Source organism: Sceloporus occidentalis, unplaced genomic scaffold, assembly GCF_023333645.1.
Source record: "Sceloporus occidentalis isolate IW3139 unplaced genomic scaffold, rSceOcc1.0.p SCAF_7, whole genome shotgun sequence".
Lineage (NCBI taxonomy): Eukaryota > Metazoa > Chordata > Lepidosauria > Squamata > Phrynosomatidae > Sceloporus > Sceloporus occidentalis.
The window spans coordinates 34,947,700-34,966,761 of record NW_028316987.1 but is presented as its reverse complement, the minus strand read 5'-3'; the positions used below and the strand labels follow the sequence as shown (position 1 = coordinate 34,966,761).

Sequence of the window (19,062 nt, the reverse complement as noted above, 5' to 3'; positions counted from 1 at the left end):
TTCTCTGCAGTTAAAAAAAGCTTTAACAAAATTCCTCCTGAAATTACCTTGTTGTTAAGGGCTGAAATTGAACCAGCCTCAACCTTCTCTAGCATTTGTAAACCTGTGCGCATCTCTAATAGACCCCTGACAGAGCTGTATCTATATCAGGACTTACAGTTCATTTTGGCAGTGGGTGGTTTGCTGGCCCTGAATCACATGAAAGTCTATAGGAAGGAAAGGGAGGTTTTCTATTGAAACATTTCTATGTAGCCGCCTTGAAGTATTAATCCTTGGGTGTCTTCTTTATATATAATGCCAAGGATATGCTACTCACACTGCAAAAAAAGAGGAGGAAATTACAGGCAGCAGTTTATAGCACTTCTGTTTGCTTAAACAAAAAGGAAACTTTTCCTTTATAAAGAATACATACTTTATGAGACTTTTTGTATTTTAGTAATAATAATCCCCTCTCCAGTTTTGCCACAGAGTTGAGCCAGAACTTTGTTGTTTAGTGCCTTCATGTTGTTTCCAATTTATGGCAACCATAAGGGGTTTTTTGAGGCTGAAATTGTGTGGTTTGCCCAGAACTATGAAGAATTTTTCACAAATCATTGTGGCATTATCCCAAAACAACTTTCCCTTTGTGATGTTTTTCAACAGTTCGTGAAAATATTCACTAACAATTATTCTCAATTGCTTTACTACTCCTGCAAAGTAGCCTCAGGGTGTAGCACTGATACTACTTTGCCAATGTTACATTGGCGTGTAACAGACCGCCTAGAATGGGCGGTCTGCCGCCACCACCATTTGCAGCGCAGAGGAGCCCCAGTGTCCAAACCGCGAAGCTCCTCCGCGCTGCAAATAAGAAGCACCAAAATGGCTTCTTTTTGCGTCGCAGTTATGATGTTGCGAGGTGCCAATGGCGCACTTGTGGCATCATATGTGCCGTGTGATGTGCAGATGCAACGCGTCCGCTACATCAAGATGGCGGTCCCCGTGTGGAATGGGCGCCGCCATTTTGTACGGACTCGGTCCGTATTAGGGTTAGGGGTGTCCGGAAGTGATGCCCCTTTCTAACCCTAGTACGGACCCAGTCCATACTATAGGCCCGTCTGTAACGGGCCATTGCAAGCATTATTCTGTGTTTCCTATTCAGGACAACTTTCCGAATCAGCATCATGATGATCTGCCTATACAGTGGTACATTGTTAATGTTTCAGCCCAATCATTTTGTTATGGCTTGATCAATTAGACTGTGTTTGTTGTACAGCGTGATTAGAATCAAGACCTGAAAAGACTAAGGGCCCAAACAGATAGGCCAGAATAAAGCTGCTTCAGGTCACTTTGAAGGTATGCTGTTTAAATGCTGCGTGTGTCTTAAGATGCCAGAAGCTGAGCCAAAGCCATGCTCCAGTCCTAAGGACTGGAGCACAGCTTTGGCGCAGCTTCTGGCCTCTTAAGATGTGTGGGTCATTTAAACAGCATGCCTCTAAAGTGACCCGAAGCAGCTTTATTTGGCCTGTCTGTTCGAGCCGAATGAAACTTCAGAACCAGCCTAACGAAGATCCTTTTCCTGTTAACCCTATGCTACAACCCACCACATGCCACCTTTATTGTACCAATGACATGCCTGATAGTTTGCCTTTTTCAAGTCTATATATATGACTTAATGATAGTAATGATGATAGACATATATGACTTTTGTGAGTGATGAGGTGGGCAAGCAGATAGCCTAGATGACTAAGAGAAACCTAATATGTATATTTATACCAAAAAGGCTCACAAAAAACTAACAGCATCTAATTTTTTTCCAAAAAGGGGGCAGGGAACAGTACTACAAGTCCTACTGTTCTGTGCATTTCACTGTTACCCCTTATTCTGTTCAATTACCACTTTAGTAGAATGGAAGATTTCATTTTCTTTATAATTTGTCACTGTAAATTGATCAGTAAATGCATCTCAGTCCCAGCCTAAGTGTGTTTCTTCTTCCTGACAATGTGGAACTGAGTGGAGTCCCCAAAGCATTCTTTAACTTTTCTCATCACGTTTTGTCTCAACAACATATCAGTTTGTACGGTCATGCCCAAATATTCTTGCCGAAAAACACATTTTTGTTTACTAATGTTATTTTGCTGCTTAAAGGCTTTCTTTATTGGGGTTTACTTTCTCAGTTTGTTAAGGAATGGAAGAGTTCAGATTAGGTTTCCAATTTGATCACCCTAGCTTTAAAAATGGGTTGAGGCCACCCATAATCTATGCCATATAATGAGTGAAACCAGGATGTATCTTGAAGGATATGCTGTTCGTATCACCTCAGGTGGTGTCAATTCATATTGAATCAAGTCAGGTCGCATCAGCAATATCCCTATCAGTACTTATTCCTGAGAGCCGTAGATTTAAGTGGATTTAGACAGCAAATATCTCAGCTACTACAAATGTATATAATGAGCAGATATCTGTGAAAGCCAGCTATTTTTAGAGTCCCCAGAAATTCAAACTTTTGATATTGGGCTATACGTATTATTCTCATGTTCTACTACTAAACTGAAGTACAAATGCAGGTTTCTTAGCTTTAATGGGTCAGAGTATTAGGTAACCTGTCAGTTGGTCATTATAATGCTTGACAGAGGCACACCTTTTCTTTCTCAAGCAACTGTGCATGGTACATTTTTTATTTGCCATTTCATTATTTCTCGTCACTCTTCATTTTACAACAGAAACGCAACTAACAATTGAACTATGCATCCAGAGGAGCATCAGTTACAGCCCTTTAAACAGGATTGTATCGCTTCAGAATACACATGGGGAATCATTTGTTTGGATGTATGCCTTTGTAATAATAATAAATAATAAATTTTTTATTTATATACCACCCTTCCATCAGATCAGGGCGGTTTACAGCAAAAAACAACAATGACATAACATTACATATCTCATTGTAAACATATTGTAAACATTTTCCTGCATGTGGAAAGCTTGGTGAAGGCATCCAGGCAGCTGTTTGTCTTTTGTGCAAGCTTTCACATCTGAAAAGATAGTTAAGTTATAAACAAACTAGGCTAAAGCTGGTCTAACACCACTGCCATCACAAGACACATTTTCCTTGTTTTCTTGGCATTTGGAATCTCATTGAACTGTAAAGTTCTCTTGGAACGGGGCTCAGAAAATTGTAGCAGGGGCAAGTAACTTGGGGCCCCTTTCATGGTACACAACTATAGCAGCATGATTCCATTTTAGTTTCTATTCCTATGGAATCCTGGAATTTGTAGTTTGCTGAGGCCCTAGATCTCTCTGGCTGAAAATTCTAAATCCCCTCCCTACACTGATTTTACTATGGCAGTTAAAATAAAATTATAGTGCTATATTTGTGTGGAAGGGCCCCAGGATAGTTGAAGGGAAAATATAATATTATTTATAACTTCTAAGATAATAAGCATGTAATACAGTCCTTTTTGGACTCTTCCACATCAGAATGAGGCTGAACTACATTTGAAAATAATAATTCTGTACCACTTTTCATTTTTAAAATCCCATTCCAAATCTGTGTTTTAATAATACGGGTGTAACTAACTCTTCACGGACAGAAAAGACACTTCGGCTTTGTTCCACTTTGGCCATGATCTACTTAAAGTGGAATCATTTCTGCCAATACCAGCAAAACTAGTAAAGGGTTTAGGATCCAGATGACAGATAGGCCTGTTGTGAAATGCTCAAATGTTGTTTGAGATTTTAAGATTAACAGCACCCCAATCAAATTGATTTCATCAGGGCAATTAGCTGTGTGTTACTATCACTATCCTTACTGTTTGCTCTTTTCTTCCTATTTTCAGCTGGTTAATAATCCTCTAGCAAGTCAAGCAGCGGCAGCGGCAGCAGCAGCCGCCATGGGCTCAATAGCAAGCTCACAGGCCTTTGGCAATGCACTCTCCGGTCTTCAGGGGGTCACAGGTCAACTAGTCACTAATGCACAAGGACAGGTGAGTGAAGATGAGGGAAGTAGTGAATTCATCTAGCACACTGATCTTGGGAAAGAAATGAATTTGGTATGCATGACAGCCATTTATGGCTACACATGTCTGTGTATACGTGGGATGGGGGAATAACTAATGTGTCCTACCAAAAGAGAAGAAGTTGAATGGAGGATTGGGATAGCATCAGAGGTTTGGATTTAGACTCAATCTTACTTACAGGAGATTCATTAGCATTGTTAGGACTCAACATCCCTGCATAACTTAGTAAAAAGTCCCACTGATTTTAGTGAGTGAACACTATGATTAAATCCGGGTTCAGCCCAATATTATTTTTAAGACATTTTGGGCTTCTTACATCTAACTGTGCAAAACAATTTTGAAGTGTGTAGGCCCTCATATAACATCAACACACTCAATAGGTCTCCCTTACTACTTAGAAAAATTGAAAGCAGGACACAGTTTTCATATTTTGAATATTTAACACAAACTACTTGAAATGAGATCTCAGAATTACTTTAGATGCACTGATAATCTGATGCTAATCAGTGTGAACAAGGCAAAGTTTGGTGTTTTCGTTATTTCAGTGGGAAAACGTTAGCTCCTACCAAGCTCTCCCACTGAAATAACTGAGAGTTTAAGCCAAAACACAAATATACATATGTTCATAGGTAAGCTCCCCTCCCCTATTGAGTGAAATTTGTTTTACATATGATTGTAGCCCGTTTTACATAATTGTCAAAAACGCTTCATGTTAGCTGAATTCTGTCTGCTGTTTTCATTTATATCCTTAATTGACTCTAACTGCTGACACACACACACACACACACCAGAACAATAGTGATGTTGCAAATTACTTGTGCAAACAATAAAGCTCATGATGTTGATAGCAATTAAATGGTGTTCTTAAAGGAATCGGTAAAGAAGAAATAAATATTTCAAATTATTTGCATCGGAATAGCTATTTTTAGATTATTTGGAGTTGCTTGTTTTTTGGAAATGCCAGTTCTTTACTTCATGCAAACCATGTGCTTCCTAAAGTGCCTACAGTTGTATTGTATAGGCCTCTGATAAAGCTATGCATGGTACATTCATGCAAGGCCCATATGGGTTTGCAGTTCTTCTTCACCACATATTTGAAAGAAATACCTTTCTAATGAAATTACTTCCCCTTAACAGTGAGCTCAGGTCAATAGGATTGCAGTAAAAATCAGGCCACTGAGAAAGAAGGAGACATCAGCAAGCTTGGTGGAAGTTTTGTTGAACTATGACGGGACAGTGGGAAGAAGAAGCATTAATATCCTAAAATCAGAGCTATGATATTCTTGAGACTAGTGATTGCGAATGTGTGCTTCCTCAGTTCTGAGAATATAACTGAAAAAGATAGGAACAATGAATTATTCCTCCCTAAGATTCAATTTCACCTACCTGCTCAAATGAGATAGAAGTGACACTTATTTTATCCTATCCTGTGCTTTTTAAATATTGAAAAGGAACCACCCTGGAGGCCGATGTTTGTATTGGTGTTTGCTTTGTTTAATCATGATTAACATAAAGCATGAACAAAGATGAATCTGGTACTCACATTCCTCATATATAAGTCCCACAAGGAAAAAAATTGCTGACCTTGTTATATTTACTGGGTGGGTACAGAATTGTTCCATCACTACCCCGAGGGTTGAACGATGGAGCTTGTCAAAGTGAGGCCTTATCTAATGAATCATCTTATCGCAGGTGCACACCACACATATTAAAGGAGGATTGCACGACCAGTGTGCCCTCTACAGTAACCTTTCAGTGTCTACTTTAACCCTTGCTTCAATCCCTTTTCATCAAAGGATCATTTTATGCAGCCAGCTTTAAATGGAGGCTCTCAAAAGCCTATTAAGTTTTCTGTTAGGGACATAGTATTGGAATAGAAGAAAAGTTGGTTACAATGCCTATAACTCATAGTCAGATCAGCTCCATCTAGAAAGCTTGCTTGTTAATATCTGTACTTCAGAAACAGTGCAAACTCCTGGAGGAGGCAATGGATACATGGGACATAAATTTAAGGCTCTGAGATATAAAAAACCGTGACAGTTTGTCAGTTGAAGGGGTCTCCCCCCTCTTTTTCAGACTCTCCCAGGAAGACAAATAATGGAAAGTGTTGGTAAACTGGTGAGCAATCACATCAGTCCTGGCCTGGAATAAGAATGTGTAAGGGACTTTATAGTGGAACTCAATATTTCAAACACCTTATCTGGGAATTCCAAAAATTGTGGATGTGGGTGGCATCCCATTTTTACAAAACTGCAACAGTCCATAGACTAGACATTCTCCACCAAGTTTCCAGGTACAGTTCAATATAACAGGAACTGTTCTGTCTGAATGAAGTGTGTGTGTGTGTGTGAGAGAGAGAGAGAGAGAGAGAGAGAGAGAGTTAATGTGGCAAAGTGGTTTGACTCTCAACACCAGGGTTTGATTCCCTGGTTGGCCATGAAATCCACTAGGTGATCTTGGGCAAATAAAAAAAAAAACCTGTTTGCTCTCTATTTGCAGACCCTTGACTAATTGTCCAGTTAACTCATAATAGGGATGGAAAGAATATTTGCTGTTATTTGTTTCTTGGTCAGAGAGAGAGAGAAGAGAGAGAGAGAGAGAGAGAGAATATCAACAATCACAAAAACCCAGTTGGGAATAAACAAGAATTTTGCAGTCTCCCACCCCAGTGTATTTTAAGAAATTACTTTGCACAATACATGTAGGGGAGGGTGCATGCAGGAAGAAAATTCCAAGGTTTATGTATTTTTAAAAACACATTTTAGCATAAATAGTGTTCCCTGGAACATGTAGATTTTTGTGTGAAACTATGGCGGGTTACAGATCGCTGAAAAGCGGCGGTCTGCTGCCGCCGCTTGTTACACAGTCCGGGAACCGCAGCAGCCAAACGGCACAGTTCCCAGCCGCTGCAAAGAAGGAGCATGAAAATTGTGCTCCTTACTGGGCTCCGGAAGAGACGCCGCAAGTGCTGAAGCGCGCATTCGCAGCGTCATTTCTGGGGCGCGATGTGCGGACGCAGTGCGTCCGCTACGTCAAGATGGTGGCGGCCATGTGGAACAGCCACCACCATTTCGTATGGACTCAGTCTGTACTAGGGTTAGGGGCATCTGGAAGAGACGCCCCTTTCTAACCCTAGTACGTGCTGAGCACGTACTTTTAGGCGCGTTTGTAATGCGCCTGAGTTTTGCATAAAAGGCAAGCTTTTGGCACAAAGGTCCTGTTGCTGTAAACTGGGAGGGAGGTTGCACGCAGTCGTATTTTCTGGGCAAAAATAAATGTTTCCAGAAACACAACTTTTGAAACAACAAAAATATTTTTCCCACAAAAAGCCCCGCGTGTGTTTCTGAACATATTATGGTTTGTTGTTTTTTTTAAAAAAAAACTTGTTTTGCATACCAAAACAAAAACAAAAAACAGTTTTCACACAAAAGACTATTTCCAGGAATAAACCTAGGATTTTGTTTTGTTTAGCTTTGCCTTGTTTTGTTTTTGTAGAAAAGCATGTATTTGGGGGATGAAAAACCATTTTTCATCCAAAAAAAATTGTTTTTGTAAGAAGTATTTTGCATGAAAAATGTGTTTTTGCACCCTCCCTAACAAATTTTGTGCAAAAAAGAAAGTTCTGGAAACTCATGCAAATTCATTGCCCCATTGCGTGGAAGCTACTCGGTACTACTGCAAAAGAGCAGAACTACTGTAAATATTCTCCTTCCCAGCGAGTTGAACTTTCACATAAGCTTCATCATTTTGTTGATGGTATGGACCTTGTGCTCATCTAAAATTGCTTGGTTTGGGGGAAGAACTATGAAAGCATAACTGCAAGGAAAATTCTTTAAAATATTACCAGGCCCCTCAGTTTTGACTAAACTATGCAGTAGAAATCTTTAATTCCTTACTGAATCCTCTTTAGTGATCAAATTGACTTCAGTGACACTTCGTATGCTCAATGGGAGGGCCACAGGCTGGTTTCTGATATTTGCTCATTTGAAAAAACAGTTTTAAAAGAATATTCATTTTATCAGCTAGCAAGGTTACAATATATTAAAGCTTTTTGAATAGTTTGAGGACTGAAAGAGGAAACAAAAATAATTATTTTATGGATTTTGCATCACATAATTTTAATTGCACTGTGGATTCACAGGGTGTAATGTAGCTTATGAGCTATCCAAAGGATTAAGTTTGTACTGAACATATGCGTTCATTGAGATCTCCTTCATGTTGGAGAAGATAGCTTTGTGTATGGCTTCACTAATTAGCAAACATTAACTGCCTTCAGAAAGGTTTGATCCACAATTAGCTTGCAGACTAAGCAGGTAGTTGTTGTTGATCCAGTTGGCTAATGGGAGTACTTTGGTTCTCATTATTCTGATCAGAGGGCATCCATTGGCTCTCGGAGCATCTTGATGGTAAATGGTGCTAATAAGGCCTGATGGTTCTCTCCTCCTAACAAGCCTCTCAGCAGCGAGAGTGATCACAATAGAGATAGATTTGATGGGATGCACTCGCTTTTGTAGTGTCTCAGCTGCTGACACTCTGCGACATAATCAGGTCACAGAGCCGGTCACAGCCATCAGCAAAAGCCGTAGCTCTATCCCTCATTATTAAAGTGTATTATTTTGTCCCAGGCCTTTCTAACACTGCCAAGGGCCTTTTCATTTCTTTTATATACATATAATATCTATATGTCTCCCCCTGCCTTGCTTTTCCTCTTTGGCTAAGTATCCGCTCCCAGCTAATAAAATAAAATACTTCATCAGCTAAAGAGCCAGTCATATATTTTAAAGCAGAGGAAATAAAGCAGCCTATTTCAAATCCAGTGAAGGGATCACAATTAAATAAGAAGGGGCATTTTTTTTGTCACGGTGCGCACTGCATGGTGCAATGTAATATGTCATGTGCAATAAAAGGAGTGGAAGGGATTACAAAATAGGACCTGACTCTCTTTATGGATTGATTTGTAAACTACCAAAGCATGTCCCCCTTGAAGAGACTCTGGGTGACCATTTTTAATGTGCTCGGGTCCTGTTTTCCCACAACTGCTTTTATTTTCCTATAGTACTACATATATTTTCACAGAATAAAGGGGATGTCACTTTGGCAATACACTCCAGAGTAGTTCCACAACACTCCACAGGACTATTCTAAGTGAAATTTTCAAAGTAATACAGATTCAGACTGGAAGTGGACTCTCTCTCTCTCTCTCTCTCTAAAACACACACACACACACACACACAAATATACACCATAGAGATTAAGATAAATGAAAGAGGGTGTATATACAGTAGACCCTTGTTATACCCTGGGGTTTGGTTCCAAGATCCCCTGAGTATAACAAATCCATGTATACTCAAGGCCCATTAAATATAATGACATAGTAAAATGGTGTCCCTTATAAAAAATGGAAACTCAAGGTTTGATATTTGAAATTTATACTTTTTTGGAACATTTTCAAACCGTGTATGCTTGAATCCATGTATAAAAAAAATCTGTGTATAAGAAGGGCCAACTGTACACTTTTCTCATTTCTGCACATGCTGCTATACATATTTTACAGGTTCTTGCAGGCACCCTAGAACTGTTTATATGTTGTGGGAATCAACACTGGCAGACAAGTTGATAGTAATTTTGCTACTTAGAGGTACTTGCAGAGGGAGGGCAATTTACTTTTCCCAGCCATTATCACTTAAACATTTTTAAATATGAAGACTCTTACAAGCACAGTGTGTACTAAGAAGTACTCTTCAAGAGTTCAGTGTAGCTCACTCCCAACTAAGTGCATAGGACAGACTGCAGGCTTCCTGAGCTGGTTCAATGACAACATCTGTCTTAATCTTTTTTAGTACTTGATCATTTAGTATATTTTTGATTAATAATTTTCAAGGAGACTCAACTACATAGGAGTCTTGTTGGTCTAATTTTTCCAGATCCTTTCAAGGAGGCTTAATCCTTCCAGCCTGGTCTTAGGGATGGAAGCCACTTGATACTTCCCACACAGACATCTCAAGTTCTTGTTTCTACAACCTGGTTCACCAGGGGCAGCACTGGTAAAAATGAATCACCCTTATCCAAAAACTCTGAAATCTGAAATATTTCACAATCCAAAACTTTTTTCATGGATGTGGCAGTACAGACGGGCGGTTAGAAGTACAGACGGGCGGCCATCCCTGCAAGCCCTGCGTCTGTACTGCAGCATCTGCATGCTGCAACACAAACACGCTCTCCAAAAGGAGCCACTCTAGGCCGCTCCTTTTTTGCAGCATCATAAAGGCTGTGATGCAGCCTTATGATGCTTCTTCTGCCCAGAAGCATGTGGGCTCTCGGGCGCCCTTACATCACAAACAACAGTGGCAGCAGAAAGTTCCATTCCTGTAACAATGTAATAATATGTGGCTGGGGTATTAGTAATTTCAGTAGGATTATTTAATTGAATCTTTAATAGTAGGTTTTTTTCCCCTCTGTTTTTTCTTTTTGTTACAATCGAGATAGGAGAGAACTCAGAGCCCGATTGTGTGTTTGTTGAGAAAAATTTTAAGGTGGCTTTGAAAGCTTACTCCCCTATTAAATTAATAAAGTCAATTCTCACCTGTTATGAAGATCGTTTTATTCAGGCAGGTCTCTGAGTTCTAATTTGCATAGCAGTAGTGCATTTATAGTAGAATGTTTTATTTTATCTTATCTTATTTTAAAAATCTTTTAGTAGTAACTATGTTCATCATCATCAATTTATGTATTCAGATGTAGCACCAGCAGTATACATGGCTCTTTACATGAGCGGCTTACAGTTGTTAATTCGACAGTTCCTTAGCCTCAGGCAATCTGTTTTATCCATGGCTTTTGATAGTGTTGCTATTTAATTTTTTTAAAACTTTTCTGAAATAAGATTTTAATTTAATCTTGTTTTAAACCTCTGGAAGCCACATTGGATCCCATCCTGGGAGAAAGGAAGATAGATGATAGATAGATAGATAGATAGATAGATAGATAGATAGATAGATAGATAGATAGATAGATAGATAGATAGATATTGTTACATTAGTCTGGGGATACACTTTTTGTACACCACCTTTTCCTTTTATGCCAGGAATGCATGTCTGGATGAATGGGGACTGTTCACACTTGTTTCTCCCACAATCACATTGAGGTTAAGTTATTTTGTTGTACTTTTAGTTGCAGTGCACTTGAGGACAGGTCTTTGGTTCAAAATGCTGCTAGCAGGATTTATCTGGAGATGAAAGATCAGGTCTTTTTTCTTCTTCTTCTGCCATCTTTATTAGTTACCAATCTCTTTCCACTCCAAGATCAAGTGACTTGTTTTAGACCTTCAAATCCTAATAGAGCATGTGCCCTGAGCATCTCAAGGACTGCCCATTCCATTTGAGCTGCCCAAGGTCCTTCAGTGAACCCTGTAGCTTCAGATGTGCAGACTGTGACCATTAATGATAAGACTTGATTCAAAGATAAGATGAGATCAGATAAGAGTGTAAGAGACAAGTCTCATGTTGAGAAAGGGGACGATACATAAAATAAAATAAAATAAATGAATGTAAAATACATAAGACTTTTTCAGTGATGGCTCATGGAATTTGGGAAAGTCCCTCAAGAAAGGTTCACTGCTGCTTGCCTTTTAGGGGGTATCAGACTGTTTTATTCCAGTGGGCTTTTGGGATGCTACTTTTAAATAAGATTGCTGCTGTTTTTATTTTTTTAACAAGTGTGGATAATTATGGTTGCTTTTATTTGCTCTATTGCTATTACCTGTATTAATTATCTGATCTTGTTAAATGCTTTCATTATTTATACCAAAAGGCAGAATGCAAATACTAAAGAGAATAACAGAATGAAAGATTGGGGCAATTGGTGTAGCCTCTTTCCTGCCATGTGGGCAGGAGGAATAAGCTAATTTATTGCTCAGCATGCTCTGAATCATATACTCTGGCTCAGGAAAGTATGCTGTGTATCCTTAAGGAGCATAACTGTGTCCAGGTTCTTGCTAGTCTTGTGGGAGTTTTAAAATCAGTCTGCTTGCCTCAGGCAGAGCTGCCTCACAGAAACTCCTCTAAGGCAGCTCAGACCCATTTTACCCTTACTGCCTTAGGCGTTTTCTGCTTTGGCCTCTTATTTCATTTAATGTTTTTACCACCGCTGCCACCAGTTAGGTTCCACAGGTAGCTTGGGTGATAGAAGAACCACATTTAGCTCAGTGCTTGGGTGCTTCAAGGAAGATGGAACCCAGACTTTTCATAGCAGATCTAAACATTGGCACAGAATAACCATAGGCTAGAGTTTTACTGGAGATCCAGTGTGGTATATTGGTTTGAGAGTTGGACTATGATTCTGGAGATTAGAGTTCAGTTCCTTGCTCAACCATGGATACGCACTGGGCAAGTCACACACTCAGCCCCAGAAAATCCTGTGATAGATTCGCCTTAATGTTGCCATAAGTCAGAAACACCTTGAAGGCAAACAACGTCGATGACAACAAGTTGTAATTATTGCCAAGGAGATTTCAGGACTGTTGAGTCTGTTAAGGTATATATTATAGCCATAAGTGTGAAGGAGGCAGATTAGGATTCATATATGGAAGTCCTGATTGCATGTACTGTCACACTGACAACTTCCATTTAAAAAGTCAGATTAATAATCATTACCACTGCCACCATTAGAAATAAATTAAGGCTGCAATGCCTTCATTAAAGGTTTCCAACAACTTGGAAGTAAGGCCTATTGTACTCAGAGTTATTTCTACATAGACATTCTAGACTTACATTCTTCCATAAATTATTTTGATTTGTTGGTTGTAATTAGGTGCAAAAGGGAGAGGGCATTTGCATGTGACTGTGATGGTGTCTTCAAAACCATTTTTCTCAACCATATTAAAGTGGATAATTAGAGCCAAACTTGGTTTTGGGAGGGTGGAGGTTTATACTTTCTCTCTCCTACTGTATTTTGTTATGTGTTTCCTCCACTCCGGCAGTTTTCTCTCACCTGGCTTCATTCCTGTTGTGGAACCCTGAAGTGTGGGGAACAAACTGTGAGAGCTGACCTGCAGAAGACAACATAGCAGGTCTCTGAAGTTCCAAAACACATGTACAACTACTCCTCTAAATTTTGCACAAGAGACTGGAAACTGTTTTAGTTGCTCCATTCATTTTCATTATGGGAAAAAATACTTGATTTTTCATTCAGTTGTTAGATGTTTATTTATTTGAATAACTAATTCATTCATTTTGGGTTGCTTTTTCATTTATTTTAAAGCAAGACCCATGTCCTTTCACACTACATATTTATACAGCAATGATTCCACTTTAATTGCCATGACTTCACCCTGCAGAATCCTGGGATATGCAGTTTAGGAAGAGTTGTTGAGTATTCTCTTGCAGAGAGGCCTACTGCAAGAGAATACTCAATAACCCAAACTACAAACCCCAGGATTCTGTAGAATATAGTCATGACAAAGTGGAACCTTAGTATTATAATTATGTAGTGTGAAAGGGCCCCTAGTCAACCTACTACTGGTTATAACCATGGAGTTTTCCATCAAAATGGCACAAAACATTTAGCCTACTAAATTCCATTTAGACAGACTGATCCTAATTTTATAGGCAATTATGAAATGTACACATGTGATTAACTTACAACATTTATATTCTTGGTTTATCTACTATGTATTTATAAATGTTATGAACTGTAGTTAAAACTGAACATACATCTAATAAATTAGTACTATAATAATAATAATAATAATAATAATAATGCAAAAATCACCTAAAATATCCAAATTAGGAAGTAAGTGCTTATGAAAATTTCTTAGATGCATTTTCAATACGTGCATAAACTATTGCTTAACATGTCTTAACCCTGTAAAGTAGTTTGGTTATTTAGTGTAGATTATATGGAAGGCCTGAACATAAGGAGAACTCTCAATTTTGAGAGATTGTTTACTACCTCATGGTTGAATTCAATTTTAAAAAGGTCATACAAATAAGGATAAGGACCAAACTGTCTTGAGGCAGTCAATGCTAAGTTTAATTGTATTAAGACAATAATCGCTCAGCATGGACATGTTGCACATGATTACTACCATGATTGTTCCTCGGAACATGGAAAACCACTCTGGGAATGGAAGATTTGAAAAAAAAATCTGGAGGACAAAACATCTAGACAGCCACCCCTCTAGAGAAACCAAAGAAGAATACTTACTTGTGTCATTGCTCCACACCAATGTCATTATGTCTGTGAACCTCTCATTGTAGGAGCTGTCATGATTTTGCAGAGTCCCTATACAGAAAATGAGTGACACTACCTGGAAGAGGTCTCAATACGATTGGACTGCACATGCAGTAAGAAGCTTTCAAACTTTATAGACACTCACACAGTGTGGCCCTATTTTGAAGTGGTTTTCAGCACAGACGGACATGCTGTTTGTACTGACTCTCAAAAAGAGAGACTGGGAGAGATTGTGACATCTGCACTCTGTTGAGGGGAAAAAGCGTGTTGAACATAATAGTGATCACTTCCTGGCCTCAAAGTGAAAAGTGGAATGACCCATGAGATAAGGAAAGGGAAAATGTGTTGTTCGGTGAAGAGTTCCAGGGGATGGAGAGAATAGATGTTTGCTGCACTAAACTCTGTGAATCAACTCCTCCTCAGAAAGCAGGAGATTGTAGTAAATACTGTCATTCAATGCATTTTAACAATGCCTACTCCCATTAAGTCCAATCTATAAATTCTGTCTTGTTCTGTCTCCCATGCTTGACTTTACATTATTCATAATCCAAGGTTAAACCGAATATAATATAGATACTTGAGTGTACTGTAAACTTCATGTGAGCACCTCAGCCTTGGCTTGCTACCACTTCCAATCGCACAAATGCTTGTGGCTTCACTCTCAATAATAACAATAATCACACTCACAAGCTTCTTCTTGGAAAAGAAATAATGAACAATAGACATAAGTTTACATATGGAAAACATTCATGTACCCCAGTCTCTCAACTGTGGTGATCACTCAAGGAAATATCATTGAACGTATGCAATACATTTCATATGCATTTGAAACATGAAGGGTAAAATAAAATGCAGGACAAAATGACTTTCAAAATCCACAGCTGTATGAAAATTAAAAGAATGAAGAATATTATATGAAAAAGTATCTATATTAAAGAAAAACTACATTTGACTGAGTCACTAGTAATCATAGTGTTATAGGAAAGAAATCAGATTAACTCAAAAGGTATTTTAAAAAGCATGTTTAAACCTCCTTCATGTCAATGTTGGACTTGAGACAGACAAGAACATAGTAACTATAAGCAGGGTGGAGAATGGAGGTAGATTTGGACAGAATGCCAGGGTGGTTCCAGAAGACATAGGCATAGGTTTTTTGGGGGGAAATCCCTCCAAAGGTTGGCCATTTTTTTTTTTGGCTGAGTGAAACAAGCACTTTAAAGCACTGTCAAGGGCCTTTAGGGAATAGAAAGGTGGGGTTCAGAGGCCTTACTTTCCCCACATTGATGTACCTCCATAGTAACATCATTGGTCTTCCTTGAACTGAAAATCCTATGCCATTTAAGTACATGAGCTTTACCTAGTCCCCAAAACCCAGTTATTAACAGTGTGAAGTGTATTTATGCAGTTTTACATCTGCATAATGGAATGCATATCATTTATGCATAAATGATATGGATTCCTATCTCTGATCACAGGAAGATAAACCAGTGTTTGGAGTCAATTCAGGAGTGGATGAAAGTTAATGAACTGAACTATAATCTCAACAAGGTACTATCAAGATCATTTGCAATCTAAGTTGAGATGGTTCAAACTGTCATATCTGGACCTGGCTCTACAGGCCAATGGTTATTCCCGCTCAGACATCAGAAGGGCTTCCAGGCCCAGGAACACCAAGAGAAGTGAAGACAAGGAGCCACCCAAAGGGAAGGCATTTTTACCATACATCGAAGGAGTCACAGAGAGAATAGACAAAGTGGTGGGGAAACACAACCTTCAAATGGTTTACAAACCGACGAAGAAAATCCAGCAAATGCTGCGCTCAGCCAAGGACCAGAGAGACCCTCTCACGGCCGCAGGAGTTTACTGCATACCATGCAGCCGCAGACAAGTCTACATAGGGACCACCAAACGCAATGTGCAAACAAGAATCAAGGAACACAAGAGACACTGCAGACTAGGCCAGCCAGAAAAATCAGCAGTAGCAGAACATGCCACAAACCATCCTGGGCATAAAATACTGTTTGAAAACACTGACGCTCTGGACCATGCCAACCACTAACATGTCAGGATGCACAGGGAAGCCATTGAAATCCACAAACACCTGGACAATTTCAACAGGAAAGAGGAAACCCTTAAAGTAAACAAGGTTTGGCTACCAGTCCTGAAATATAGCAAGACAAAGACTCAACAAATGCAAATGAGAAATCTCCCAGCAGACAATGAGCATTATCAAGCAGACATCAATCCTCTTTTGCAGACCCTCCACCCTGAGGCCTGTCATTAGCAACAAAAACAATATACATGCAAATTCACTTCTGACTTTCCAGGTCACCCATTATATATACCCAATTCCTTTCCAGGCAAACATTCTCTGAAGATGCCAGCCACAGATGCTGGCGAAACATCAGGAAGAAACTTTTCTGGAACATGGCCACATCGCCCAAAAAACCCACAAAAAACTATGTCATGGCTGGGTTGTACTTCCTTTGAAGGTGTGGGTATATAGCTTTGGTTTGTCCTTGATTTGTCATTTCCTATGGACACTCAACAGGAGTTTCTAAGAGTTCCATTTATCAGTTTCACGTGCTACATCAGAAGATGGACTTGGCATCAGTCATTAAACTTCATTTATCTCCAGGCTGAATTGTTGTAATGAATCCTCTGCAGGGCTGCCTATGATGCTTCCAATATTCCAAAACAAAGCAAACAGACTTTTCCCTGTTGTCATAGATCAGTCTACATAATTCCAGTCTTATTCATCCCAAACACATTGTATATTTGTATCCCTATTCGTAATTCCTCCCAAATATATTTTACAAGGCAACAGCTTCAAGGGGAGAAGAAGATTTGCCAGCAATCAAAGCATGGATGAATGAATTCTCCATCAGGTTTTGACTTGATTCTGGCTGGTTTGTTTTACTTCCATTTTCATGGATTGCTTTACAAATTGTGATTATTGTATGCTGCTCTGCTTTTAGCTGGAGCAGAACAAAAATAAACATATAAATACACAACGATGATGATAACAACGATTTAAAAATGGATATAATTTTGTTAATCTTATTGATTGATCAGATTTTGAACAGACCAAATCTGACAGCAAATGTTGATAACCTTTACTGTGGCAGCATTACTGTGGTAACATTTAAATTTACATTTAGTTGATTTACAGTGTAACTTCCACAGTGGACATGCAAACCCCTAATAATCTATAGCATTAATCTAGTAATTAGATATGTTGTTTAATAACTTTTTAAGGGGGGAGGGAAATATATTGTTTTTATGCTGTATGTTATTTTAATGTTGTAAACCGCCCGGATTGGTTCGCTACAGGGTGGTATATAAATAAAATTTATTATTATTATTATTATTATTATTATTATTATTATAGTAAGTGGTGAGGCTGATTTTATGATAAAATTTGGCTCTAGTTAAAAGTATCTGAGAACAAAAACAGGATTTTTCTTTATACAGAAATAGTTACGGACATATACTATAGAATACCAGGATTCCCTAAATAGGCCTATCTTGGTAAGTTATTCCTTGGTAAACTGTCACATGTAACTACACTATTTCTGGTTAAATTAACAAAAGGGAAATAAAAGAAATGCAAGATAAATACAAGGATATATCAACACTAAAGTCCACACATGCCTTTTTATTTGTTTCAGATTTTATACCCAATTCCCAAGGATCAGGCTACAGCAAGGATTCCCAAACTCTGGTCCTCCAGGTGTTTTTGACTTCAGCTCCCAGAAGCCTCACCTATCTTGGTCAATGGTCTGGGATTCTGTGAGCTGAAATCCAAAGCACCTGGAAGGGAATCACTGGGTTATAGGTAGATATAGATAAAAGTGAACTAACTAAATGATATTCAAGTCAGGTCAGCATTATTCATTTGGTGGTGGAACAGACGGGCATGAAAGAGCAGTCCACGTCCACTCTAGACAAAAGCAGATCAGAACCCTGCTCTCCACATGGCCTGCTCCCAAGGTGGGCCACAGGTGAAGGGGCCGACCAATTGCACCAGGAGTCGGACTATTCTGGTTCCTTTTTTCTGCGATCCTAAAGACTGGAACTTGGCTTCGGTGTGGCTTACGGCCACTTTGGAGGCATGCGGCATTTAAATAGCTCCCCTTCAAAGCTGCCGGAAGCTGTTTCATTTGGCTCGTCTGTTCAGGCCCTTGGACTGCTAGTGGCTGGAGGAGTTTTAGGTGGGAGCCTTTCCCAGCCATAGCTAGAGATGCTGGGAATTGAACATTGAATAATTACACAAAGCCAAAATGCTTTACCAACAAGTAGTCCTCCTGTGCTGAATATTACAAAATCCTATTAACCCTACCTGACCCTGCTTAGCTTCCAAGATCAGACAGGATCTGGTTGCCTTTAGGGTATTTAGGCTGCTAGATCGTTACGTAGCAGGCATTTTTAAATGTCATATCTAATTTATTATAATACAAATTATTTATCGACATTGATAGATACTGGACTTGACCCATTTTTGCATATGTATCCGAGTTACCCCTAAATATTGCTAAAGAGGAATACTAAATCCAAGCCCTTACTCCCCTTTCTGAAGAACTCATTGGCAGAATTTAGAGGCGATATCAGGGGCAGTCAGGAGCCACAAACACAGCAGCTGTTTTCCCATGTGCTTCCTCTTCAGTACATGAAAAGCTGGGGAATACAGCTAGATTGTCAAGTCATGTAGTATCCCAAGTAATTGTGCTGCCTGAAACAGAGACTGAAAAAGGGGACTACCCCTCCTGACCCATTCAAGGTGAGTGGCACCCAAAGCTAGCTATGTCATTTGGGCACCTCAGGCAGAAACTTTCATAAGCAC

At 39.2% G+C, this 19,062-nt stretch overlaps 1 protein-coding gene across 3 annotated transcripts in view; it reads left to right on the top strand.

Annotated features, from left to right (window-relative positions):
• POU6F2 (POU class 6 homeobox 2) overlaps window positions 1–19,062 on the top strand; it is a 317,088-nt gene that overhangs the window by 273,316 nt on the left and 24,710 nt on the right. The window contains exon 5 of one of the 3 annotated variants that reach the window (XM_089531273.1): window positions 3,813–3,959. The exons of the other annotated variants lie outside the window; for them this stretch is intronic. Within the exon in view, the coding sequence (XP_089387399.1) occupies window positions 3,813–3,959 (147 nt within the window). The remainder of the gene's footprint in view (window positions 1–3,812; window positions 3,960–19,062) is intronic. 3 annotated transcript variants of the gene reach the window in all.